The 27,586-nt window shown below is 41.8% G+C and overlaps 1 protein-coding gene across 3 annotated transcripts; it reads left to right on the top strand.

Moving 5' to 3' along the window:
- The first annotated feature begins 604 nt into the window (after positions 1-604).
- Positions 605-27,586, top strand: LOC108701130 ((E3-independent) E2 ubiquitin-conjugating enzyme UBE2O). 3 transcript variants are annotated; one of them, XM_041577410.1, is made up of 19 exons: positions 605-754; positions 1,209-1,286; positions 9,849-9,908; positions 10,004-10,114; positions 10,368-10,465; positions 10,611-10,674; positions 11,931-12,074; positions 16,830-16,939; positions 17,072-17,222; positions 17,405-17,874; positions 18,119-18,273; positions 18,561-18,673; positions 20,904-21,032; positions 21,273-21,362; positions 21,456-22,143; positions 22,422-22,558; positions 23,599-23,802; positions 24,329-24,386; positions 24,491-27,586. In XM_041577410.1, exons 1-19 carry the CDS (start codon positions 620-622, stop codon positions 25,186-25,188), a joined length of 3,693 nt encoding a protein of 1,230 aa, XP_041433344.1. In that variant the 5' UTR covers positions 605-619; the 3' UTR covers positions 25,189-27,586. The 3 variants fall into 3 exon arrangements, with proteins under 3 accessions (XP_041433344.1, XP_041433345.1, XP_041433343.1); XM_041577411.1 differs by having other exon boundaries at positions 686-743; XM_041577409.1 differs by lacking the exons at positions 605-754; positions 1,209-1,286 and adding an exon at positions 3,324-3,755.

The following is a 27,586-nucleotide window of genomic DNA, read 5'->3' as shown; positions in this document are numbered from 1 at the left end:
ACCTGTATATGTGTCACCGTGAGCCAATAAATCATTTTTGAACACATCATTCATAAATCCAATCCCACTGAATTACTTGATGGTAAATAAGAGGTAAATGTAGGTCACTGTTCCTATTGAATTGTGCTTAGTACGAAGGAATACCTATGTTGCCATAGTTTTAGGATGTCTATCTGTACAGACAATGAGCAAACTTAGGGGGCTGTTCCTGCTGAATTGTGATTAGTACTATGTTGCCATAGTTTTATGGTATATCTCTGTGAGCCCTCACCTCTGCAATCCTTCCTTCTGGTTTGTGCAGATATATTATAAATAAAATATATAAATATATAAAACCTTTAAATAAACAAAGGAAACAAAACAAATATCTATACATTTACCTCTAAACACTTTTATTGGATAGATACAAAGTAAAAAAAAAAGTAAAAAAAAAATTAAGGAGCTGTAGCCCTTTAATGAACGTAGGATATTTTAATTTGTTTTTTCTTTTAAAATTGAATACCATGTCAACCAAAAATATCCCATTCAATGGCCATCAGTAAATCAACGTTGGCAATTCATTTATATAATCATTCAGTTGTTGTCAGTTACTAGCCCTGCCCACTAATTGGCTCACAGAATGGGCACCACCATGTTGCAACGACTGGAGAACCTAACAGCCAGCACCGACCAACCAGCACTTACCAGCCAGCACTTACCAGCCAGCACCGACCAGCCAGCACCGACCAGCCAGCACCATGATGGTACAACAACAGTAATAGGCTTTATTTATTTTACTCGTGTCTACTGCATGTGAAGCTGAACTTACTCTTTATCCCTTGAAGAAACCCTCATAAACGGCGTCACTGTATTGATATATACTGGGTGCTGAGTATGGAGAGCAGGACATTGGGTTGCTACTGTAGGACACTGCGGTGGGGTCAGGCTTAGATGCTAAAAATGACTAACTCCTAAAAATTCAGCAGACATGTCTGTCCCTTATCTTTGTGGGTTTCTTCTCAAAATCCAGAAACATACAGGTATTTTAACTGACTCCTGATGAAATTGGCCTTAGTGTGCATCATGAGGGAATATGATAGATTGTAAGCTCCACTGGTGCAGGGATGACTTTAAATGATGAAGAATCTTTGTAAATCACAGCATACTATGTTTTCACTAAAGTGTAATAACAAAGAGCTTTTTCTCATGTATATTATTTTTCTCTCCAGGATCCCAATTCCGTGATGATGGACTTTTATTCTCTTATTTATGACTGGATTTTAGAACCTAGAGGGGATGATTCTGAGGTAGGTTGTTTAGGAGAGTCCAGTTTGGGGGCTGATAGGTACATTTCATTTATAATTACATTGCTTGTTTCTATTTTGCCATCTGTTAGCCCATTAAAAGTGTTGGTAGATTTTATGTTGTGTGTGCGCTGAGACTCACTACCATCCAGTTTTGGCAATTGCCTTGGTCCTCAGCAGCATAAGGGTTAAACAAATTAATGTAACTGCTTCCAATGCCATTGTCCACCTCAAGGTATGGACTGAGAATCAAAATAGGCCCTGGTATTTCAGGTACCCGGAGGCCCCAACAGGTCACACAAAGGCCCAAACAGCCCCCCACCAGCCCACTAAATAGTGAGTGTCTATGGCATTTTACAGCAGCCCCTCTGGCATTTGCCAGAACCCACAGATTGTCAGTTCGGGCCTGTCCACCTCATTGTGTTAACTTGGTGACACATTGTGGGCTTTGGGAGAAAGATGGAGTTGAGTCATGTGGATCAGAAGCTAATAATGACCACTTTCTGCATTTTGTTAAATGATTAATTTGTATTATGTGACTGACTGAGCTTTATTCCTGTCTAAATAGACAGCCTTGCCCTGTAACAAAGCATGAAGTGGTAAAATTAACTTGGATCAGCTATCTGAAAGACTGGATGTTTCTGTTGTTCACTCCACTGCAACCTGCAAAGGCAGTTATTGTCACAACTAAAAACAGTAGTAATTAAGTATGTGTGGATTATAGGAGGGAGAAGAATATGATATAATAGTGTCCATTAAACATTTGACTGAAAGGAGGTCACTCTGTCGAGTAGCATCCATACCAGGCACAGCTCCAGGCTTTCAGAGTACAGAGACATTAACAAACTAATGCTTTTCTCCCATGCTTCTAAACTGGGCATTGCTTTGTTATTTTCCCTAGAAATCAAAATGAGCTTGGCGCCCTGTGAACTGGAACATTCAGAGTCCCATGGTTCCATGTTCTGAACTCCTCTTGGGTCCAAAAGTAAGCAGTTACTTGGAGTATTAATGCTTTACATGTATATGTTTATACCTATTGTTATACCAACTTCATTAAATAGGGATGATATAGGGGATACCAACTTTAGAAAAATCATAGATACATTAATATGACACCTACAGTAATATGGGCACTTCAATGAATTCACAAAAGAAATGTGCATTTTTTGGGCTTCTCTCTAAACACAAGGCTTTTGAAAAGGGCCTCAGTGGACTCTGAAATGTTTGTTCTTGGAAAAAGCCTATGGGATCAATAATTTCCCATGCTACACGGTTGAGGGGAGGGGACAGGTTATAATAATAAGATCAAACACTCCTGTGAAAGCAGTGGGACCAAGATCTGCACCTGGGGGCTCAGTGTCGGACTGGCCCACTGGGATACCAGGAAAACTCCCGGTGGGCCCAGGTGTCAGTGGGCCCTCCTGCTTCTAAAAATTTGGCCTATTTCATGGCCATTCCCTATTTCTAAGAGAATAAAGAGGCTAAATAGATGGAATAATAGATTATAGTGTGTAAAGAAAAGAGAATAGGAGAATAGAGGTTGAGTGAGGAAAGGAAGAAAATAATACTTAAAGTGGGCTCCTGGTCTAAAGGTTTTTGGGTGGGCCCCTGGTCTAAGGGTTTTTGGTGGGCCCCTGGTGTCCCAGTCCAACACTGTGGGGGCTAGAAGTATTTCTTTGCTAGCCACATGACATGGAGCCTATAAAAAGACACAGTCTTCATTTGGAACAGGATTGTATCCTTTAACTTGAGATGTTTCTTGTACTGTACCATGCACTAACATTGTGCACCTTCATTGCTCAGTAGTTGTAGTGGCCTGGTGCCTTAGCCTAATGCATGTGGTATTTGCAATCAGACAGGTCTATAGAGAAACACAATTGGGTCGTTTCTAGAGTCCCACAAACACAATGAGAGACTAAGGTCAGGCCTTGGTTAGTGCTACGCAGCAACCTTAGCAACAGAGACCCAGGCGTTCCCTTAGCAACAGCATCCTTTCTCCTAGTTACCACGCTATGCGCGCTGACGTCAGCACGCACTTTACGTCGCGCTCTCCTTGGTAACCGCCCCGGCCGGCAGCAGCTCCTCTCTCTTCCCTTCCGGACAACAACAATGGCGGACCCCTCGGACACAGCTCCATCCTCCGCCTCCCCAGGCCCCCCGGCTGGTGACGGTTCCCAGCGCCTCCTTTTCTCTCACGATCTGGTATCTGGCTGCTACCGGAACCACACCCGCTTCGGCCTAGTGCGCCTCATCCACGGAGAGGACTCAGACTCTGAGGAAGAGGAGGATGTGCTGCCGGGAGAGGATGAGAGCGCTACTGGGGGTCGGAAGAAAGCAGCTGGTGGCACTGCGGGAGGAGCAGGGAGCCCAGGCTCGGAGCCTCAGGTCAGCAGGTTCGGCCCACTGAAGAGGGGCTATGTGCGTGTGCAGTGGTACCCAGAGGGCATCAAGCAGGACGTCAGGGAAAACAAGGTAATTGGCCCCAGTGTGTGTGACTGGCATAATCAGGACTGCAACTCCCAGCATCCCCCTGGAGTCATGCCTAGATATAGATCATACCATTGACAATAAAATGACAATAACATCCACTTGACTTGACTGCTTGTTATATCACAACTCCCACCATCCCCACGGGAGCCGTTCTTAGACACTTAGGACTCACAAGTTGCAGCATGCCAACGACCAATCCTCCAGATCTAGGGCCTATCCTTCCTGCAGTGCCTGGGGCCCTATGATCTCTCAAGGTGACCATTTACAATCTTTCTTGGAAAATCTGAATTGTCAGATAAACAGGTCGGGTTGCCACCTTTTCTTGAAAAAAATACAGGCCTTCCTATATTTTTATGCATTTCCTCTGTTAATAACATTGGCATTGAGCTTAATTTTTACCGGGCAGGTGGCAACCCTATATACAGGTAGAAAAAATAGAATTCTACCTGTATGTGACAATTCATCGCTAAACAGTGGCCGATGTTCAGGTGCCTTCAAAGGCACCCGATCAAAATTTTCCGCCTGGGCCGATCACCAAGCCGACTGATATCCAAGTCTTCTGGCGATATCGGTCGGCTCATCTTCTGCCATACACCCACCGAATATCATACGGAAATTAGTTTTGTATGATATTGGTGCGTCTATTGCCACACTCCAATCCTGTCAGATTCAGCAGTGTCCAACAATGGATGCTGGGTGTTTTAGTCAGGCAGAAGCAGCAAATCTAGATGCCCCCCAGCCCATTGCTGTCTTAGGAGCAGAACTATAGCTGTTCAGCATTGGGTGAAGTGGGGCTTGAGTCAGTTGTGTTCTTCGGTGTGGGCTCTTCCCCCTCTCCCTTTTGCATTTTGGGCCTAACGTTAAACTCCAGGGTATAATTTGCCTGCACAAAAATGTCCAAAACCAACTGTTACCTGACATTAGGCTTAATGGCCCAAAAACCCCAGTGCCAGGCAGCTGCTGGTATAGTCCACAGGTGACCTGGGGCCAGAGTTGGGCATAAGGAATAGATGGGACATTAGTGGTTTAGCATTCCTCTGCTCCCTGTTGGCTTACATGTCACAGTTTGCCAATTCTATCCCAGTGAGGGGACCCATACACTTTACTCTGAAATCCCTGATGGTAAAGGGCAAATTGGGCGCTGGATAACAGAGAAGGGGCAGTATTGTTGGGCACAGGATTAATACATATTGGGGTTCCCTTGATATAGATGACATCCAGGTGCCCCAATCAGTCTCTCTCTCAGAGCCCAGCACTACAGTCTCTTGCTTGTTTCTTGTATCTATAGTGACAGCCCCAGTGCAGTTACCCCCCCCCCCTCCATTCCTGTGGTATATGTCACATTACACTGATCAGGATGGTGACACATGGCACGTGTGAGTAGGGTGGCACAAGACGTGGCTGCTGTGAGGCCTGCTGCAATAATCTAGTTGCAAAGTGATGACTGTGCATAACTGAAGGTGGGAGGAGGTGAGATGCTTGTTGGAATGTAACACTCCAATGCAGGGGCCAAGGAGCCAGTGTTAAACTGCCATTATAATAACATCTGAGAGACTGTGCCTTGTACTACTAGACTGATCAATACCATCCTGCAGTATATCATGTGATCTGGTAACCTACCTACTTTAGCCATAGCATTATGTGCTACAGAGAGGCATGTAATGCAAATCTGGTTTATTAGGATGCCCTCCTGCTGCAAGTACATTATACATAAACAGAAAAAATGCTGTTACTAGGCTTAGGGGAGCAGGCTTGTAGTAAATTGTCAGGAATAATACATGAGCTGCATCATTGTGCCCCTGCAGAACCCGGATCCCTTGGAGAATTTGGTTTCATCTTAGCTGTCACAGTGACGACCCTGCATCTCTTGGTGACAATGATAAGTAAAGACAAAGCAGACAGAATGTGAGGGGGGAGCTGGTCAATCCCAAATAATGAGGCAGTGGCAGATGGGCCTGTCTAGGCCTTTGGCTTCCATTAGGAAGGGGGTTATACTGTACAGTGACACAGTGCAACGTGCCTGCTGCTGGGATGTATCTGATCAGCAAATCAAAGTGTAGCACATAGTTACAATAAAGTGAGGTGTGGTTGGAAGGCATTGCATGCTCATGTTTGTATAGAATATATATCTGAACTTGTTCCATATGTTATAATGTTCCCTCTTAAAAAACAAAACAAACCTTGTTCTTGGGCCAGGGGTAATGTTTGGTGACAAGTAAGTGTGCTAGGGGGTATATAATATATATCAATGGCAGCACAAGTGGTTTGATGAAATAAACTTGGCAGGATTTGGAGGGGGGGTCTAACTGGCTGGGGGTATGGTGATAACACTTTGGAAGCCAGATAAGTAACATGACTAGAAATGATTGAGTATAGGTGATCTGCATCAGTTTTCCCATTGCTGGATCAGAGCTTTTTATGGTGCAGCGAATGTGCCGTCTGCTGCTCAGCGTCTCTCTTTCTGGCACCATTAGTCAGCAGTTTACATGCCGTCGCTGTGGGGTCTCTGTGCAACTGGCGAGAGCAATATCACCCAATCCTCGCATAGCTGCTGTCGGCCCACCTATGCCTGGTCTCAGTGGACACATGAAAAATTGATAAAACTAATAATAGCTGGGCAGCGGCCGCCTGCATGGAACAATCTTGTACAGACAGCAGTAGGGAGTCGGCAGTACCCTCATTGCCTCTGTTTTTTTTTTTATAAATACCCAGGGGCTGGTGTTGAGCCTCTTGTATCGGTCTTTCCTTACAGTACTCCACTGATTTTCTGTACTGCATTAACTGGGGGCCACAATATTTTAAGTTGATGTCATTATAGCTCAGGGGCTATAAAATCTCTTGGGGGGGGCACATGCCATTGGACAGCCCTGCCTTGTATAAAACTTTTTTCCACTTTAGCACTAATAATGCTATTTATTCTCATTCTCCGATACATCCTTATAGAACAGATCCTATGGGGTTTATTCATGGGGTGTATACGCTATTCCTGAAACCTAAATAGTACAGTATGGGGGTATAGCTTATTCTATGCGCTGAGTATTCTGCATGGGTCATGCAGTTTCTTTCCATTGTATCCTGGGAGTGTTCTGGCAGGTAGGCAAATGTTCCACCCCAGAGAATAAGGCACTCGACTTTTCCAGAGACCCCCATTCCCCCGCTATTGTTTTTGTACCAGGGGCTTTGTTTAACAGCTCCATTGTAATCTACTTTGTAACTCACCGGTGATGACTGTGCAATCCCAGGGGCTGGGAAGTGTCCCAGTTGGGGTGGGGGGGAGCAGTATTATGTGATTTACACTGCAGTGAGTTCTGCTCTGGGATTCGGGCTAAGCCGGCAGCACAACTGTTTGGCTCTGTAGGACTATAGATGCTCAGATGTGAAGTCTCTGTGGTTTGAAGCTTCCCTACCTGATATATTCACTTTAATGAGCATTATTTATGGCTACAAAAATGGCTCTGCTTATTTGGCCTGTATTACTGGAGGGATGTAGCACTTTACTGGAGGGGTGTTTAGATTCTCAAGCCAAAAAATATTCTGTTAGTAGTGGCCAAATCAGCAGACACTATTTATCTGTGTGTCTTCCCCAGGAGAGACACAGCAGGTAACCTACATACCTAGGACATACATTCCTTCTTTGTTTTTTTATGTGGTGGGAGCTGCCATTACAGAGCCAACATTTCTGTATGAGGGTATAGCTTATTGTGTACCTAGAACATTCCTTCTCTGTACAGTTATGGGACCTTTTATCCAGAACGCTTGGGACCTGTGGTTTTCCGGAAAATGGATCTTTCTGTATTTTAGGTCTTCATACAAGGAAAGTTAAACTAAAAAAGTAGACTAGAAATGTTGTACATTATGTTTTGTGCTTCTGTACCAGCCCAAAGCAACCACAGCCATTTAGCAGGGAAGATCTGTGTCTCCAAATATGCCCCACTAGCTCCCCATCTTCAGCTTCACTGCACATGCTCTGTGCTGCTGTCTGTTACTGAGCTTAGGGATTGATTCAAAATATACAGTACACATAGAATATAAAAGTCACAGTATAAGGCTGATTAGTAATTAATATGGACAATTACTACATGGCAGCACAGAAACCAGCAAGACGAAATCACAGCACCATCCAAATCATATATAATCTTAAAAAGCCTTTATTGGATTTTCTGGCTTAGATCTCAAACGAACAACGTTTCAGGCCTATGTGGCCTTTTGTCAAGTTAGTGAACTACTGCAGATTGCAAAGTTTTATACTCACACATTGGATCGCCCTCTATAGGTGAGCAGTAAGAATTAATTGATACAAAGAAAAAAACATAAAGGCAACATTGTCAGATACATTGTAGTATATAGATAAAGTATCCACTTATTTCCTGATAATTGTATTCATCACGGTAAAGGTTTGAATCTCATAGTACAGTATCTGCAAAACAATAAAAATGACCAATGTTTGTAAAAAATTGTCTGATCATAATGTTATTAAAAACAACCCTTAAAATTCTATCGGTATATGGGATGCAAGTCATATTCGCGGTTAAGGCCACGGGGTTCCAGCGTTTCTAAGCGACGTATCCATTTAGCTTCCTTTTTAAGTAGCATTTTAACACGGTCACCACCGCGGCGAAGTTTTGGAATATTGTCGATTACTTGAAACTTTAATTGCTGGACCCCATGACCTTTTTCAGCAAAATGACTAGAAACCACCTGATCTAATTTTTTAAGTTTCACTGCAGATTTGTGCTCACGTATTCTATCTTTGATGGCACGGGTTGTCTGCCCTACATATAGTCGGCCACATGGGCATTTTATCACATAGACTACAAATGTAGTATTGCATGTATAAAAGCCGTGAATTTTTATCGGAGTGCCCTTCCATGGGTGATGAACAACATCACCTTTAAGCACATTAGAGCAACAATTGCACGACAGACAAGGGAAAGTGCCATTGTTTCTAGGGCGTAAGACTCGTTCTTCCCTTAAATTTCCTCCCAAATCTGATTTGACCAATGTGGATCCAATGGTATTGCTCCTTTTGTATGACATGAGTGGCATATTTTGGAAAAATTCTACCTCGGGAACCCCATCTCTTGGTATACCCCAATGTTTTCGTATAATCTTAGCGACCTCTTGGCTCACTGTGTTAAATTTAGAAACAAAAGGAATACGTTTTTGGTCCCTTTTGTAATCACATTGGAGACCTACATGTGAGTCCTCAATCCCCTCACGTTGCTTCTTGAGGAGACCTGGGGGATAACCTCTCTGCAAAAAATTGTTTTCCATTTCATCCAATCTCTCCTGTTGCAAACTACCCTCTGTCACAATCCGCTTGAAGCGGACAAATTGTGATTTGGGTAATGCATAGAAACCAGTGCAATTAGCATCAGAATTTAATAATCCGCCCTGTAGCGTCCGCTTATATTACAGATAAACCTAATTTTCTGCTTGATAACTTGAGACGACCCCGAAACTTAGCTTCTCAACAGCTGCTCTGAGCCCACTGAGCATGTGAGTGTCACAGACACTTTCCAAGATGGTGACCCTCTGTGACAAGTTCTGAATCATTGTTGCTATTGACGAGCTGAAAATGTAGGCTGAGTTCAGTATATAAAACATGGCATTTTTATCCCTATTCATTTTTAGGGTTTAGTTCTCCTTTAAATCTGCTAGAAAATCATGTAATCAATAAATAAACCCAATAGACTGGGTTTGCTTCCAATAAGGATTAATTATATCTTAGTTTGGATCAACTACAAGGTACTGTTTTATTATTACAGAGAAAAAGGAAATCAGTTTTAACAATTTGGATTATTTGGGTAAAATGCAGTCTGTTAGATGGCCTTTCCATAATTCAGAGCCTTCTGGATAATGGATCCCATACCTGTATTTCTGCATATAGGTGGGAGGTGCCATATTATTTTCCCATGGAGCAGCTGCACATTATTGTAACATCACATTCATATATAAGAATAAGCACACAGAATGCTTTAATCTATTGCTGCCTTAGGAAAGCAATGTATGCATGGTACAAATACAATGCACACTCAGTTTCAGTATTATATGATTGCCTTTCCCTGTTTGCAGTTAAAACTGGAAGACCGGTCACTGGTTCCCAGAGATGTTGTACGTAGGATGAGCACAAAGGTAAGGGGGCATCTCCGTTGCTCATATCTTGTACTTTATCCTTCTTTTTGCTTGCTGCCAGTGATCATCTTCCTGCATTATTCTGCCTCTTCCAGGACAGCCAATGCGGCACAGTGATCGATGTGAACATAGACTGCGTAGTGAAAGTGGTGGGGACCAACTGCTTCCTCCACCCGGTCAACAGCAAGGAGCTGCACCACATTTGGGTGAGATGATCTGTCGCGTTGGCTTTCACAATAGCCATAAATCCCTGCACAAGCGCTAGCCAGTTACTGGGCCCCACAACAAAACTCTGTACCCCATTGCCAATGATTGGATTTTACAAATTACAGTGACAAGGGGGTTGTGTGGCTTTGGATTGGGGGTTTCTGGGTCTCCTAGGGACTGGTGACTTATATTACGTCTTAATCATTCTCCTGCTTCATTCTGATTGGCTTGTCTCTCTTGTTGCCTCTCCAGCCTATCATGTATGGGGATTACATTGCTTATGATTGCTGGCTGGGCAAAGTGTACGATCTGAAGAACCAGGTTGTCCTCAAGCTGTCCAACGGAGCCAGGTATCAACAGAACCCTTAATGGGTGCAGCTCACCGCCCTTTATTACTGGTGGTTATGTAGGGAGGGGTCAGTAGTGAGATGGAGAATGAGATTGGAATTTGGGTTTCTCAAGAGATCTTCCTTTTCCTCCCCCTGCTTGCTGCAGATGTTCTATGAGCACCGAGGATGCATCCAAATTGTACGATGTCTGCCCCCATGCCAGCGACTCGGTAATTCTTACTTACTTCTTGCTTCTCAAGTGATTAGCAGCTTCTAGGGAAGTGGGGCCAAATGCTCTTAATTGTCCCCACCCATTCAGTTGCCTGCAAGTGTAACAGAAATTGCCAGTCAGGTGGCTTTCAGATGTCAGTGGTTTTTATGGTGGCACTTATTAGCCGTGCCACAAAATGGGAGGAAGAAAGGAAACAGAAGCATGTTATGTCATTGGCATGAAATAATCTCTTCCATGGAAGCAGCCTGTGATTCCATTCAGCAACATATCCGTAAAATCCTATATTAATGGGGTGGTTCACCTTTAAGTAAACCTTTAGTATGTAATAGAATGACCAATTCTTAGCAACTTTTTCCATTGGTTTTTATTTTTTAATATAGTTTTATATTATAATTATAATTATTTTCTGCTAACTTTTTCATCTTTCAAATCGGCGTCACTGGCCCCATCTAAAAAGCAAATGCTCTGTAAGGCTTCAAATGTATCGTTGTTGCTAATTTTTATTTCTCATCTTTCTAGTAAGGTCCTCTCCTATTCATATTCCAGTCTCTTGTTCAAATCAATGCATGGTTACTAGGGAATTTTGGACCCTAGCTACCAGATTGTTTATAATGGAATCTGAAGAGGTGCCGAATAAAAAGCTAAATAACTCAAAAACCACAAATAATAAAAAATGAAAACCAATTGCAAATTGTCTTAGAATATAACTCTCCACATCACAAGGTACCGCAAAAGTGAACAACCCCTTTAAATATAATGTTTTGAGCTTCTTTATTACCCTTAAAGAGATACTGACAAAATCTGACACTTTTGCCAACCTGATTGTCTCTTCTCAACCTGTCAGAGTTTCTAATGCTAACAGGGTACTGCTGCACAAATATGGCAGCCCCCTCATAGAGGAACATGGGGGATCAGATCGGTAATGTAAAAGCACCGGGCAAATATTCTTATGGCAACATTAAAATGAGAAAATCTTATGATGTAAAAAATGGTTTAATTTATTGGTGTCAGTAGCAGGGAAGGTATGTGAATCCAAAGATGCCCCCAGTATTTCTTATTTCCTACTTTTTCCCAAGTCATGAGCTGCCACTTACCTGAGCTTAGGGACCCACTCACCATATACTGTATATAATATGAGGCTACAAAGCTAATTACTGTCCAAAGCATTTTTATTTACAAAGGCTAATTTAAATAACAGGGGTTTCTTTCCATTTCACATGTTTCTGTTGTGCTCATTTCAAATCTTTCCCCTAGGGGCTGTTCTTTGATGACTCTTATGGCTTTTATCCTGGTCAAGCACTAATTGGTCCCTCCAAGGTGTTCTCCAGTGTACAGTGGCTCTCTGGGGTCAAGCCAGTTCTGAGTGCCAAGAGCAAGTTTCGTGTGGGGGTGGAAGAGGTAAGCTCTTACTTCTGCTTACTACTTTTTTTTTCCTCTTTAGTTTTCCACGCTTCTTGAGTATCTCACACGCATACATGTAAGAGCCTACGCTGGAGATGATTTAGTTAATTGTCTGGTGTAGGATTGGATGTCATACATCAATGAAGCTAGAACTAGCTAATCCTCGTACACTTGAGATTTCCTTATTCATCATTTTTGCTGCCTTTTAATTGTGATCTGTGGCTTTTGTGCAATACTTAACTTAGAAAATTTAAGGCCACTTCCTTGTGGAGTTGAACACATGCCTGCTCATGAGCTTCTTTCTGGAACCCTTTTATGCCTCTAATACCTTGTATTAATCTTTGTCCCTCTTATACCTTGTATTAATCTTTGTCCCTTTAATGCACATGGAAATTACATACCTTTGATTCAGTTATGCACCAACCTTAAAGGGGAAGTAAAGTCTAAAATAGAATAAGGCTAGAAATGCTGTATTTTGTATACGAAACATAAACATGGATTAACTGCACCACAAGCCTAATCAAACAAATGATTTATGCTTTTAAAGTTGGCCACAGGGGGTCACCATCTGGTAACTTTGTTAAACATCTTTGCAAGACCAAGACTGTGCACATGCTCAGTGTGGTCTGGGCTGCTTAGGGATTCTCATAAATTATCAAAACAGCACAAGTCAAATAATATCTGCCAGAAGCCGATACATAGTTAAATCGGGTTGAAAAAAGACAAAGTCCATTAAGTCCAACCCCTCCAAATGAAAACCCAGCATCCATACACACACCCCTCCCTTTGTTTCACACAAATTATATATACCCATACCTATACTAACTATAGAGTTTAGTATCACAATAGCCTTTGATATTCTGTCTGTCCAAAAAATCATCCAAGCCATTCTTAAAGGCATTAACTGAATCAGCCATCACAACATCACCCGGCAGTGCATTCCACAACTTCACTGTTCTCACTGTGAAGAACCACCTACGTTGCTTCAAATGAAAGTTCTTTTCTTCTAGTCTGAAGGGGTGGCCTCTGGTACGGTGATCCTCTTTATGGGTAAAAAGGTCCCCTGCTATTTGTCTATAATGTCCTCTAATGTACTTGTAAAGTGTAATCATGTCCCCTCGCAAGCGCCTTTTTGCCAGAGAAAACAACCTGGACTGGAGTCCAAAACTGCACTGCATACTCCAGATGAGGCCTCACCAGGGACCTATAAAGAGGCATAATTATGTTTTCATCCCTTGAGTTAATGCCCTTTTTTTATGCAAGACAGAACTTTATTTGCTTTAGTAGCCACAGAATGACACTGCCCAGAATTAGACAACTTGTTATCTACAAAAACCCCTAGATCCTTCTTATTTAAGGAAACTCCCAACACACTGCCATTAAGTGTGTAACTTGCATTTATATTATTTTTGCCAAAGTGCATAACCTTGCATTTATCAACATTGAACCTCATTTTCCAGTTTGCTGCCCAGTTTTCCAATTTAGACAAATCACTCTGCAAAGTGGCAGCATCCTGCATGGAACCTATAGTTCTGCACAATTTAGTAGCATCTGCAAAAATAGAAATATTACTTTCAATGCCCACCTCCAGGTCATTAATAAACAAGTTGAAAAGCAAGGGACCTAGTGCAGAGCCCTGTGGTACTCCACTAACAACACTGGTCCAATTAGAAAATGTTCCATTTACCACCACTCTGTCGTCTATCTTTTAGCGAGTTCTCTATCCAGGTACAAATACTATGTTCCAGGCCAACATTTCTTAATTTAACCAGTAACCTTTTGTGTGGCACTGTATCAAATGCTTTAGCAAAGTCTAAGTACAGTAAATCACATCCACTGACATCCCAGAATCTAGGTCCCTGCTTACCTTCTCATAAAAAGAAATTAAGTTAGTCTGGCAAGATCTATTACGCATTAAACCATGCTGGCATACACTCATATATTATGATTTGCTATAAAGTCCAGTATCTTATCCTTTAATAACCCTTCAAAAAGCTTTCCGACTACTGACGTCAGACTAACTGGCCTATCATTTTGAGGCTGAGAACGGGATCCTTTTTTTGAATAGAGGCACCACATTAGCAATTCGCAAGTCTCTCGGCACTATGCCAGATCTCAATGAATCCTGAAAAATTAAGTAAATAGGTTTGGCAATTACAGAGCTAAGCTCGCTAAGTACCCTGGGATGAATACCATCTGGCCCCGGACCTTTGTTTATCTTAAAGGGCACCAATCATGACCAAAATCATTTACTAAGTAAATACACTATGTGAAAGTTCAAGAAATCCAATTTTTAAAACAGTTAGAATATTTTGTATAATGTAAATGATCAACTCACTATACCTTCTGCAAGATCTCCCCTATCTCCCCTGCAGTTCTAGCTGAGGCAGTCATCTTGGATTTCACTGGCTCCTCCTACCTATATCTTCCCAGCCAACTGTAGCTCTGAAATCTCGCACATGCTCAGTTGAAATTCCTTGCTTGCTTATCAACCCTATTTTCAAATCAGCCAAACCTGTGTGTTAGCTGCTGTTCAGTATTGCTGCCACCTGCTGGAAGTTAGTGTGTGTCCTTCATTTGCATAATGACTTTACCAGCAGGGGACAAGATAGGGAAATCTCCTGATACTTCTAGTGGAGGAGTTTACTTAAACAAGGCATTCTGGGTAGAATACTCAAAGCAGTGTTACAATCTGAGCATGCTCCTGAAATTTGCATATTAGAGTCTCTGTTATAGTCACAGTATGGCCTCTCTCAGTGAAAGAACCCATTTGACAAAGTAAGGGATTTTTTTAAAACCTGCAGTTTTTTCAAAAAACTATATATGTAGTTTGATTAAACGTGTTTAGCTTGTACTGGTCAGATTGTTAATATGTGTTTGATTTTGGCTGTGACAGGTGCCCTTTAACATGTTCTAGTCTCTTTTGAATTTCCTCATGTGTGAACCATGCATCATTAGTTGTATTACTAGAATTGGGACTATTAAGAAGGAAACCTTTAATAACTGGTTCCTCATTTGTGTAGACAGACAAAATAAAAGCGCAGATTCTGAATTCATATTTTTCGTTTTCATCAACCAGCTGACCCCCCCTCTCATTACAGCAAGACTGATATAATAATCAGAATATACAGACTGCACTGGGTCCTGTTTTGTCATGTAATCTAATGTGGATTTTATAGTTTTTGTATTGTTTAATGCAAACTTTCTTCAACTCTGCAGAACCAGTGGCTGCAGCAAAATAATCCTCCAAATAGAATCCCAGTTTATCTGTTTAAATCTGGATTCATGATCTTTGTCCCTGCAGCTGGGACAAAATCCAATACAAATCTCTATACAGTTACTAACTGCTCTACAGGAAAACAAACAAAGCTGCTTGAGTTCCTTCCCCTGCTGATCATCGGTATGATTGTTTCCCTGCCCAGCAGTTGGGGACCATCTGACCATTTATATCTAAAGCAGTAAATCAAGGGAAAATTTCACTGCATACAGTCAGGTTTCTTATAAAAACTGTACACATTTTTTGATTAAAGTATATTGGAGATAGGTTTCTTTTATATTAAAGAAAGTAAAAATTGGAGTTTTTTTTTTGCCTTTACATGCCTTTTAAAAAGTCCTTCACTGGGGAGTGTTGTACACTATTGTTCCCTTTTCCCAACCTAAAAGGTCACGAGGCTGGTCAAACCCCCATCCCGCTACTGCTCCAAGCCAGCCCAGGGGGACCAACATCACAATTTGGGAACCACGCCCTAGTGTGCAGCAGTGGAGATTGTGATACAAGATCCTCTAGCGCATTCTAGTTTTGTTTTGGTTTTTTTTTGTTTGTTTTTACATCATTAATAACTAATGAGCCATTGAGAGTGCAATGATTTTAGTGCTGACACATAAGGTCAAATGTCACTGATGTCTTTACACTCTAGCAAGAAATATAACCTCCCTACCAAATGGCACTATTTCTTCAGGGAAACCGTCTCCTCTCTCTTCATACTTTTAGTGCTTGTAGCCATTTAATCTTGCCACACAGCTGATGTTTTATTCACAGTATGTGACAGTTATTCACAGTTAGGCCCATAAATCTTTGGACAGACAACTTTTTTCTAATTTTGGTTCTGTACATTACCCCAATGAATTTTAAAGGAAACAACTCAGATGCAGCTGAACTGCAGACTTTCAGCTTTAATTCAGTGGGTTGAACAAAAAGATTGCATAAAAATATGAGGAACTAAAGCCTTTTTTTAACACTTCATTTCAGGGGCTCAAAAGAGATTGGACAATTGACTCATGCTATTTCATGGGCAGGTGTGGGCAATTCCTTTGTTATTGTCATTATCTGTCCAAAGATTTATCGGCCTACCTGTATGTGCCTGTAACATACACACAGGTACATTTTAAAGGAAAACTATACCTCCAAAATGAACACTTAAGCAACAGTTTATATCATATTACGTAACATATTAAAGAATCTTACCAAACTGGTTTATATATTTAAGTAAATATTGCCCTTTTACATCTCTTGCCTTGAACCACCATTTCGTGATGGTCTCTGTGCCTCAGAGATCACCTGACCAGAAATACTACAACTATATTAATATGAAAATGTTTTGTTTACATGAAGCAGGGTTTTACATATGAGCTGTTTTATGCAAACTCTTTTTATAGAGACCTACATTGTTCTGGGGGTATAGTCTTCCTTTAAACTTTTGCTTTGCTGCTCAACCAAGCTCTCCTGGATAACCATAACCCTCCATCTTACAGGTGCAGGTAACCGAACTACGAGTTACTTGGATTACAAAAAGTTTTTGTCTTGGGGGTACCGATTCCATGGATCCACCACCCTCTGTAATTACACAGGAGAACCTGTCTAGGTGAGTCCAACACGCGCCAAGGTGTGGGGGTTTACAGTGCACAAATCTGGATGAGTTCATAACACCCAAACTGTCATACTGCTAAAGGGCAATATAAACCACTCTATGAACTGAAGTTTTGCTTCCCTTCAGAGTGAAAAGACTGGGCTCCTTTGATCACACCCAGAGGCAGCTGGGAGAGAGGTGTCTGTATATCTTTCCGACTAAAGTGGAACCCACAAAAATTCTGTGTGAAAGTCTTGAGAAGGACTGCTTGCTGGGGGAGGTCACAGTCACCAGAAAGGTAGGGCCATTAAAGTACAAAGGTTTGCGTTTTTATTGAGTTGTCAGAATTGGTAGCCTAAGCAGAGAGTTCTGGGTGTCCCAACTGCAGGCTCATTTTGCATTAGCTGGTTTAGGTTTAGAAGAATGTTTGTCATGTGGTATAACAGCAAATTTCTTGCCTTCTGCCTGTTTAATATGCAGCAGGTGGACAAGCTACGGGAGAAGCAGATAGTCAAGATAATCTCATGTACCCAGGATCCTTCTAACCCTAGCGAACTCCTCAAAAAAAACTCCTCCGTACCAACAACCACTGAAATACCAATTGGGAAGGTACCAGAGGAAGACCTGGTCTCTGGTGAGCTGGAAAGAGTTCCCCCCGAGGAACCAAACATTCGGGAGTGCCCAACCAAAGATCAGCCTTTGGGCACCTTCCGGGAAATATTCCAGGGTCTCCAGCTGCATTCCTTAGAACAGGAAGCTGATGATGAAGCTGCAGGGGACACTGATGACACAAGTTCTGTGACTTCCTCTGCCAGCTCTACAACATCTTCCCAAAGTGGCAGTGGGACTGGGCGCAAGAAGAGCATTCCCCTGTCCATCCGAAATCTTAAGAGGAAACATAAGAAGAAGAAAAAGAGCAAAGTGTACAAAGAGTTCAAATATGGTGACAGGTTAGTATCCATTTGCCATGTAAAGGGTCAGCTATGAAGCTGCAGCACCCTCTGCTCTTATACTGATCTCCCACTGTGTTTTACCTCTTCTGTTCTATGACCAGGTATTTATTTAGAAACACAAAGATTTCCTTATTCAAGTCATATCAAGCTCTGGGGGGCATCAAATTTAAGATGTTCTCTGAATACACAAATGGTGTGTTGGCAGGTTATTTACACTATTCATCTATTCCTGTCCCTGCAGAGTGGCTGTAGAGATTATAACTACTGTGACCACGGCTGATGTCCTGTGGCAAGATGGAAGTGTTGAGACCAACATCCGGTCAAATGAATTGGTGCCAATCCAGCATCTGGATAACAATGAGTTCTGCCCAGGCGACTTTGTAGTTGACAAGAGAGGTTAGTAATTTTAAAAGCAAACAAAATGCTTGCTGGATTTAAGAACAGAATACTGAAAGCAGGTTTTGAGCAGGGCATAGACAGGAGGCATTCTATCAGATGAGGGAGGCATAATGGCAGATTAGTGGGGGCATAGAACAGGGTGCATACTAATAGATGAGTGAGACATAGACACAGCATAGGGCACAAAACCATTACTATTCTGGTTCTAAGACAAACTAGAAGCAAAAATCCTGTAAATCTATTTATCTGAATTAACTTTTTTTCTTTCTGTTTTGCCCCAATAGCCCATGCTGCCCAGGATCCCAGTATATATGGTGTGGTGCAGTCTGGGGATCACAAAGGACGTACTTGTGTGGTAAAATGGATTAAGCTCAATTCGGAAGGGGATGATACTGAAGTGAGTTTCTGTGAACACAATATGTCTGTTCCCACAGTGAGGACTCACCTAAATGTTTCAAGGTCTTTAAAGTAACAGTAACACCAAAAAATTAAAGCGGTTTAAAGTAATTAACATATCTTATACTGTTAGCATGCACTGGTAAAATCTGTGTGTTTGCTTCAGAAGGACTAGTATAGTTTATATAAACAAACTGCTGTGTAGCCATTCAAGTTGGGGAAAAAGGAGAAAAGGAACAGGTTACATAGCACATAATAGATAAGCCCTGTCCAATACAATGGTGTTTTATCTGTTATATGCTATGTAACCTGTGTCTTTTTTCCAGCTTTAATGGCTGCCCTCATGGCTACACAGCAGCTTGTTTATATGAACTATTAAGTGTTTCTGAAGCACAAACACCGGTTTTACTGTACATTATGTATGTGTGTGTATATATATATATATATATATATATATATATATATATATATATATATATATATATATATATATATATATATATATATATATATATATATATAATTTTTTTTTTTTTTTTTTTTTTTTTTTTTTTTAATTCAGGTAGCTTTTATTGGCAAATTCCAAAGTAGACAATGACAGTCACAAAAGCAGTAAAAAAAATGTTTTTTATTTAGTATTACAGATGTTTACAATCATATAAAACACAAAATTATATTCAATATTTAAATATGCTCCCGTTGCACACCTTTGTTGTTAAGAGCAATTCACTGCACACCCAACAGAATACCCACAACTAAAATCCTATTCATATAATGATAAAAGACTAAATAAAATAGCCAATTATTCACTAAGCAGTAACAGTTTGGATTTGATAAAATTTATCAATCCATTTATCCCAGATTTTATGGAACTTATCTGGGCAACCCCTTTTAAATTAAATTATACGTTGGAAATTACAAGTATCCTGTATAATATTTATCCATACTTGGATTTCTGGGGGAGTTATAAACCAAAATTGGAAAATTAGAAGTTTTTTAGCCAAGAAGAGAGATTCTTGAATAAATATTCTGGTATACTGACTAGAGACCGTACGACCCAGGATATTCAGTAAGCAGACCTTAGATGTTCTAGGAATGACAACCCCTGAAATATTATCTAGATGATTCAAAACCTCAGCCCAATAAGGTTTAATAACATTACATTCGCACAATATACAGTATGTATTAGCGTGCCTTTCTCCACAACACACCTATTACAGACCTCGGGTATAGCAGGGTTTATCAAATGCAATCTTACTGGGGTAAGATACGCCCTATGTTATACATATAATTGAACCATTCTCAATTTATAGCATACAGAGACTATTTGAGGAGACTCAAGGGCCTCTTGCCATTCCTCATCTACAATAATATCTACTGCTGTTTCCCATTTAACCCAAAGAGTTTCCAATGGGGCGTCATTACTAGCCTGCGATAACACAGCATATAAACTGGAAATTAAGCCCCTAGTGGATGATCTATTTAAATAGGTGAGCATCTTATTCTCATGTACCTGTACTGTACATTATATTTTAATTTCTTGGATACACCTTCCGTTTTTGGTTGTACCGTTCCTTTAAATTGTACATAATTTGTCACATGACCTTGCTCAAGAACCATACAGCAGTAGTGCTTTAAGATATATTTTTAAAATGTTTCAGGTGGTTCTGCTGTATTATATAAAAGGATGTGCAGATTGTAAACTAGGTTTATATATAATTAGATTCATTGCTGATTAGCCACAAAGTCCTTTTCACCCGTTGTATCACTCCGGCTTGTCTGGGCTGCTCTGTGTGTGCCCTCCTTGCTGGGCTGTGGTGCAAGACTTTAATTAGGCTGGATATATATCCATTAGTACAAGTAGTACATTAGTACAAAAGCATTTTGCCACTGTTTTAGCCCAACATGTTGGGACACTCATAGCTGAGGCAGGAGAATAAGTGCTAATCAAATGCTGCATTGTGTTTTAGTGCTTTAGATATCAGCCTGTTTTCTCAGTGGTCCTAGTCAGCACCCAGTCCTCACCCATCCATTGTCTTAACTTTGTCTCAACAAAAGATCATAACTAGAAAATGTACAGTTGATTTTTTTTTATGCTAATGCCCTGTGAATGCTAAAGGTGGTGCACAGATAAACTTCTCCAAGGACATTCTGGTCTCATTATAAAGTTCACAGCCCCAACCCATCATGCTCTTGCTACACATGTAAATGTTTCTCTCTCTCTTTCTCAGGTTGTTGGGGAAGAGGAGGATGTCAGCGTGTATGATATTGTTGACCATCCAGATTTCCGATTTAGAGCCACAGACATAGTGATCCGCATTGGCAGTTCTGATCCAGAAGCCTTCCCTGATGCCAGCCAGGTCTGTGATTTTATTTTTTCATCTGTACTGGGAACCTTTGCAGCTGCATGTGTTTATTGTGGTGTCTAGTTGTTGCTTGGCAGGTAGAAGGCCAGGGGGCGTGATTCCAATATAGAGGCAGGTGGTAGTGGTAAGCATGGGTTTGGCTGACCACAGTCCAGATGCCTTCACCTGACTGTGGATGTTCTATTTATTTCATACTGCCTTTTTGTGATTAAACCCAGTTTCACTATTTTGCAGCCCTCTGTGGGACAGGTAGCTCGTGTGGATGTGAGTAGCAAGGTAGAAGTGATCTGGGCTGATAATTCCAGGACAATTGTCCTTCCACAGGTAAATATGTTGTATAATTATTAGGCGTACACCCATGGAATCGTCTCACATCATTTGATGCATCCCGTTATTGTATTTTTAAATTCTGTGCAGCATTTGTATAATGTGGAATCAGAGCTGGAGGAATCTTTTTATGACTCTGTGGACAGCAGCTCCAGTGGCGCATCATCTGATGAATGGGAGGATGAGAGCGACAGCTGGGAAACCGACAATGGACTGACAGAGGAGGAGTTCCCTCGGGCAGCAGGGGAGGAGGCTGCAGCTACACCGAATGAGAGCACCCCTGCAGAGCCGTTGCAAGAACCAGTGCCAGATGAGCCAGAACAAAGCTCTGCATCTGCTGCAGCAGCAGATCTGGGAGTTCTAGGGATCGGTGCGAACGAGAAGGAAGGAATTGTGAAGAGCTTTAAGGAACTGAAAGAAGCCATCAAAATTCTTGAGAGCCTAAAGAACATGACTGTAGAACAGCTGCTCACCGGCTCCCCAACCTCCCCCACAGCAGAGCCAGAGAAGTTTACCCGAGAAAAAAAGTTCCTGGATGATATAAAGAAGTTGCAAGAGAACCTCAAAAAAACCCTAGACAATGTGGCCATAGTGGACGAAGAAAAAATGGAGTCGGCACCCGAGTCTGAAAAGGAGGAGAAAGCTGAAGCACAGACGCCTGTCCGTTCAGAATGGCCCAGTGATACTCCTGTATTGTGCCAGCAGAGTGGTGGCAAACCTGGAGTTATCTTCACCAGCGCCAAAGGGGAAGTGTTCTCTGTGCTTGAAACTGCACCTGGTATGTACCTTTACTTCATTTAACGAACTGTCAGCTGTTTAGTTATTTATCTTGAACCCTTTCCAAAGACCGGGACAGACAAAAGCACTCTGGTCACGGTGTAGAATAAAACCCTCCCAGAGGAAACCATTTTTGGGTAACAGTCTTTTGAGGCTGAATTTTGTGTTCTCCTCTTTAGATTTGTGCAGAAATTACATTCTGGATCTACTCCACCATAACTCAGTTTAAGAGGTGGCAGCGATTTCTAACCCATGATCCTGTTCTACCTTCCACCTTAGAGAGTCACGCCTTTAAGAAACTGGAGTTTCAAGCACCAGAAGCAAAGAAGTTCTTCAGTACCGTGCGCAAAGAGATGGCTCTTCTAGCTACTTCCCTTCCTGATGGCATTATGGTGAAGACCTTTGAAGACAGAATGGTAAATACCAATTTGTTTGCCTGAGACTGAGATCAAAGAATTGTGCTTTAGAGGAGCCAAAATAACATAACGACTGTCATTAATTCATACATTGTGATCATGTATGATATGTGTATTGGTAAATAGCTTGTTTAAAGGAAAAGGAAGCTCCAAATCACTGGGGGGGGTTGGAACCTGTTTGCTAGCCACCTCCAAGTGACTGTGATCATGTACTTTATACTTTGGGCACTGTACTCGCAGCTATTCCTTGTGCCTGTTGGGCAACTGCATGTGCACTAAAGTCAGATTTGGAATACAATGTATTGTGCTAGAGGTGGCAGCTGGAACTCTGCAGGCTGTTGAGCTTTTTAAAGAGTGCTAGCCTGGGGGGGGAAATGATTTTAGGCACTAGAGTGTGCCTAAAAAGTACATTCTCCTTTAAAGGGGTTGTTCACCTTCAACATTTTATCCAGTTTAGTTGTTTTCAGATACTTCACCAGTAATCTCTGTAATTACTTTCTATTTGTGATCGTTTGTCTAATATTGTGTAAAGATTCATTTTTCACCTTCTAAAGCAGCTCTGGGAGGGGGGTGTCGCCGACTCTTTAACTGTTATTAATTGATACATTTAGTAGATACATTTCTTATCTTTGTCCCTGATGAACAGAATCCCGAGACAGCTGTTAGAATCGATATAGCAGTTACCAACATTCCATAGATGTTGCTGAGAAATGTATCAACTAAATGTATCCAATTGTAACGGTTCAGAATGCTCTTGGATCACTGAGCTGCCAGACTGAAACACCGGAGACAAGAACATTAAACTTTTTAAACTTCAATTTGGGAAAACATTAAAAGATGGAAAGCAATTGAAAAAAAGTCTTTATTCCTGGGGAACAATCTGAAAACAACTGAACTGAAACAATTGTTTGGAAGGTGAACAATGCCTTTTGGGAAATTAATTTTAGTTCATCCTAAACAAAAAAAAAAAAACCATACTTTCTACATTGGGTATGGCCTAACTACCCACCCCTTCTTTCCTCTTGTCTCTCCTACCTTAGGATCTGTTCTCTGCATTTATTAAAGGGTCAACACGCACCCCATATGAAGACGGCCTCTTTCTGTTCGACATGCAGCTTCCAAATATTTACCCGACAGTGCCCCCTCTGTTCCGTTACTTGTCTCAGTGCAGTGGGAAGCTAAACCCAAACCTCTATGACAATGGGAAAGTGTGCGTCAGCCTTCTGGGGACCTGGATAGGAAAGGTATGTTCTAGTATATCCATCATAAATTACCTCTACCCTCTATGTCACCATGAAAGATTCTTGTTACTTTGCAGTTTGCAGTTTTTGCATGCAATTGACTTTTAACAGGGTTTTGTACATATACATATGTCTTGTAACCCCACAAAGGTGGTTTAAGTAAATGAACCCTTAAATATCCAATTGAAGCACAAAGTATATAAATACTTGTGATATGGAAGAACTTGACTGGCCGGCACAGAGCCCACACCTAGACCCTATTGAGCCCTTCAGGCTGAATTAGAGAGGCAGGTCCCATCAACCAACATCCCTGATGCTATTGTTTAAAAATGGGAGCTGTTCTCCGACTATGTTCCAAAATCTAGTGACTATCTTTCCTAGAATAATGCAATGTGTTAAAACAGCAAAGAAAGGTGCAGCTCCTTATTGCTTTTCAGTGCAGATGGGTTCCATATTGGCCCGGGATTGGCCTGTGCTAATTACATTTCTGAATCCTGTGAATTCTCACTCACATTTCTACTCTACTCAGGGTACAGAGAGGTGGACCAGCAAGTCCAGTCTCCTTCAGGTGCTAATCTCTATTCAAGGTGGGTTTCATGTCAATCTCCCTCATTATTCTGTTAAAAAAAAAAAAAACTGAAATTTACACATTATTTCCCGTAACTTAAAAACTATTTGCTTGCCTCAATAGGCCTTATTTTAGTGAATGAGCCGTACTACAATGAAGCAGGTTTTGACAGTGACCGTGGCTTACAGGAAGGCTATGAGAACAGCCGATGTTACAATGAGATGGCACTTATTCGTGTAGTGCAGTCTATGACGCAGCTGCTAAGAAGACCAGTGGAGGTTTTCCAACAGGAGATCTGCGAGCACTTTAAGAGCAATGGTTGGCGCCTGGCCCATCGCATAGAGAACTGGTTAGAGACCAATTCAATGGTAGAAAGAGGAGGCGAGCTTAAAAATGGGCAGGAGCACCCTTGTATAGTGCCATACAGCCCTACTGAGCCCGAGTGCACCCCAGATCCAACTCTTGATTCCAAGGACCTGGATGATTCTGGATGTGGTGCCACCATGTCACCTGGGGAATCCCAGCAATTGTCTGACTTGGAAAGCACAAGCAAAGGCGCTACAGGGGGTGGTAGCCTCTCAGAAGAGCCAAGAGGAGCAGCTGGGGGTGGGCAGCCCAGTGTTAAACCAAAGAAGCGCAGAAAGAGCTATCGTAGCTTCCTCCCTGACAAACGAGGCTACCCTGATATTGGGTTTCCCCTCTTTCCCTTGTCCAAGGGCTTCATCAAGAGCATTCAGGGTGTTCTGGCTCAGTACAGAGCTTCCCTCTTGGAAGCAGGCATCTCAGAGCCTCGCGGAGGCAGACTGACACTACCATTATAAGGACGAAAGTGGAGTAGCGGGGGCCATACATTCCTACCCAGCTCAACCCATGCATCCTCGCATCCCCCATATTTTCCACTGCCATGTGAGCCTCTTACAGGGAGGTCTGCAGTACCTCAGTACCTAAAATGTGTAGCCTCTCATTGGTAGAAGCTGAAACCAACGAAGACTGTAATCCTACTAATAAACCTCCCTTATCCCCCGCTGTTATTTTCCTATGTCCAGTTTTTTGCCCCTAGCATACCCTGGAGACCGCCTTGCTGCTATGAGACAGAACATTGACCTCCTTGCAGGAAGAGAGACCCGTAACATGTCATTGGTGCACTGTAGATCCCTCTTTTTGCAAAGATGTTATCACAAAGCTATATACCGAGATGTTATCTCAAAGCTAGAAACTGTTTACTGAACACGTCAACCTTCTGTTGTCTTTGGGAGGACATCCACAGCTATAGGGGTGGTGGAACAGAAAATGGCGTCTGAATTTAGCAATTAACAGGTACTTCATCGAAGGACTTAAAATGTCTCAACATTCTGGGCTGGACCCACGTCGTAAACGAGCCTTACACAACCAGATTATATTGTGGTCAGATACTCGGAGGTCTGAGAATGGTCATATACCAATGGCATGTGTGTGGCACATCTTCCTTGGGTTTGGTGACGTTTAAAGAGAAACTGAGCTTGTATCATATCATCATATGAATCACATTTCTAACTTACATAGAATTACCTTGCATGAGACACACTCCATTCCCCAATGATCGCTAATGTGGCGTTGATGCTATGGGAGCTTGCAGCAACTGGAAGGCCTGGGAGTCTGTGTGAGTTAGAAATACAATAGCGACTTGCAGGTATCGCTTCAATGGAGGCGGAAGTTGTATAACTTCAATCTCATTCATTATCAGGGCTAAGGGGTGGCACATGCACTCGTGCACCAGATGGGACAATGTTGGGGACATGCTTGTCATTAAAGGGCGCATCTGCTTTTAAAACCCTCATTGGGATCATTGGTGACTTGTTCTTAATGTCCCCAGTGCCTGCTGTGGTTTTATTACTCGCAGATCCTTGTGTTGAATTGAGTGTTAGCGTTCTGGCATTATTAGGCCAGTAACATGTTTTTGTCCCCCAAACACTCCTTCAGCCAACCGTTTGATTGGTCTGGACAAGCACGTACACTATCATTTCACTGTGACATATTCTTCTATATAAATGCATTCATTCAGTTGCAGAAATTGGTAGGAGACGACTGAATTTGTCTACAGCAGGGCAACAACAGTGCTTTGGGTTTGTCCTGCCATGTATGTACCTAATAAACATTCTGTGCTTATATGACATCATCCTGACAGGCACTAGCTAAACATGACATCATTGTTTCTTACTGTGTCATAGGGTAATAAATCAGTGACAGCACCGAAATGTAATGAGCGACTCAGGCAGCTGAATGTGCTTCTCTCCTCACAACTGATTCCTGTTGTGCGTAGTATACAAGACTCACTGCCATACACAAACGTACGCAGGCCTGGATACATTCCCATAACCCTCTCCTGCTCTCTCCACCAATCACTGCCTTACATTTAGGCATGTTTACAAGTTTTATTTCATGTTCGGTTTGCTCTCGCTCTTTCTGACTAATGTGAATTTAATTTATGCCGGGGAAAGGCTGCTGCCGCTCTTTTTCCCCCCGTCTGTAATGCTGTCATGTTCCCGGCTGTATATGTCATATTTGAGGGTATAAAATGCAAAATAAACAATATTTTAAAAAGGTGCAGAGAGAAGAGTGAGTGTTACTTGTGCTAGATGTAGGCTTCATGATATATAGCAGGTGCACCTTGTGCAAGTTCAGCTCTTGCTGCACAATAACTCCCAGCATTCCACAGCCAAATGGCTCAAGCTGGCCTTTACTTCATGTGAACAGTAATTAGAAAAGGCAACGTAGCTCCCCCTTCTCCCCTGAGATCCTCTCTCCTTGTCTCATGACGGATGCTTCCGTTTTTATTTGCGACCTTCAGCTGCGCCCCCTTATCCTCCCTGTGACATAAATGCATGTAAAGCGACGCATGCCCCGGGCAGCTGCAAGTCTCTCTCGATACCAAATTTTCCATATAAAATGACAGAGCATGGTTTAGGCTGCAAACTGCCTGCTTCTGAGTCATGTAAACAGTGCACAGAATCTCAGGACGGAAGGGGTTATAAATCTGCACCCCCACATATGGCAAAAATGTAAAGTGTTTCAATTCTTGAACTGAGTTGGACGCAAAATGCTTTATAAATATTCTGTGTGCTGGTGTGTGTGTGTGCGCGGGTGTTGTGCCTCCTGGTTCTTTGGTTTTTGTTTTTTTTTTTACTTTGCTAATTTAATGTAAAAATACAGGATTGTTAAATTAAAGATTGTTTTGCTGAA

The sequence above is a fragment of the Xenopus laevis genome, chromosome 9_10L (genome assembly GCF_017654675.1).
Source record: "Xenopus laevis strain J_2021 chromosome 9_10L, Xenopus_laevis_v10.1, whole genome shotgun sequence".
In the NCBI taxonomy this organism is placed as follows: Eukaryota; Metazoa; Chordata; class Amphibia; order Anura; family Pipidae; genus Xenopus; species Xenopus laevis.
The sequence above is the reverse complement of the archived record's forward strand: the minus strand, read 5'-3'. Positions and strand labels throughout refer to the sequence as shown.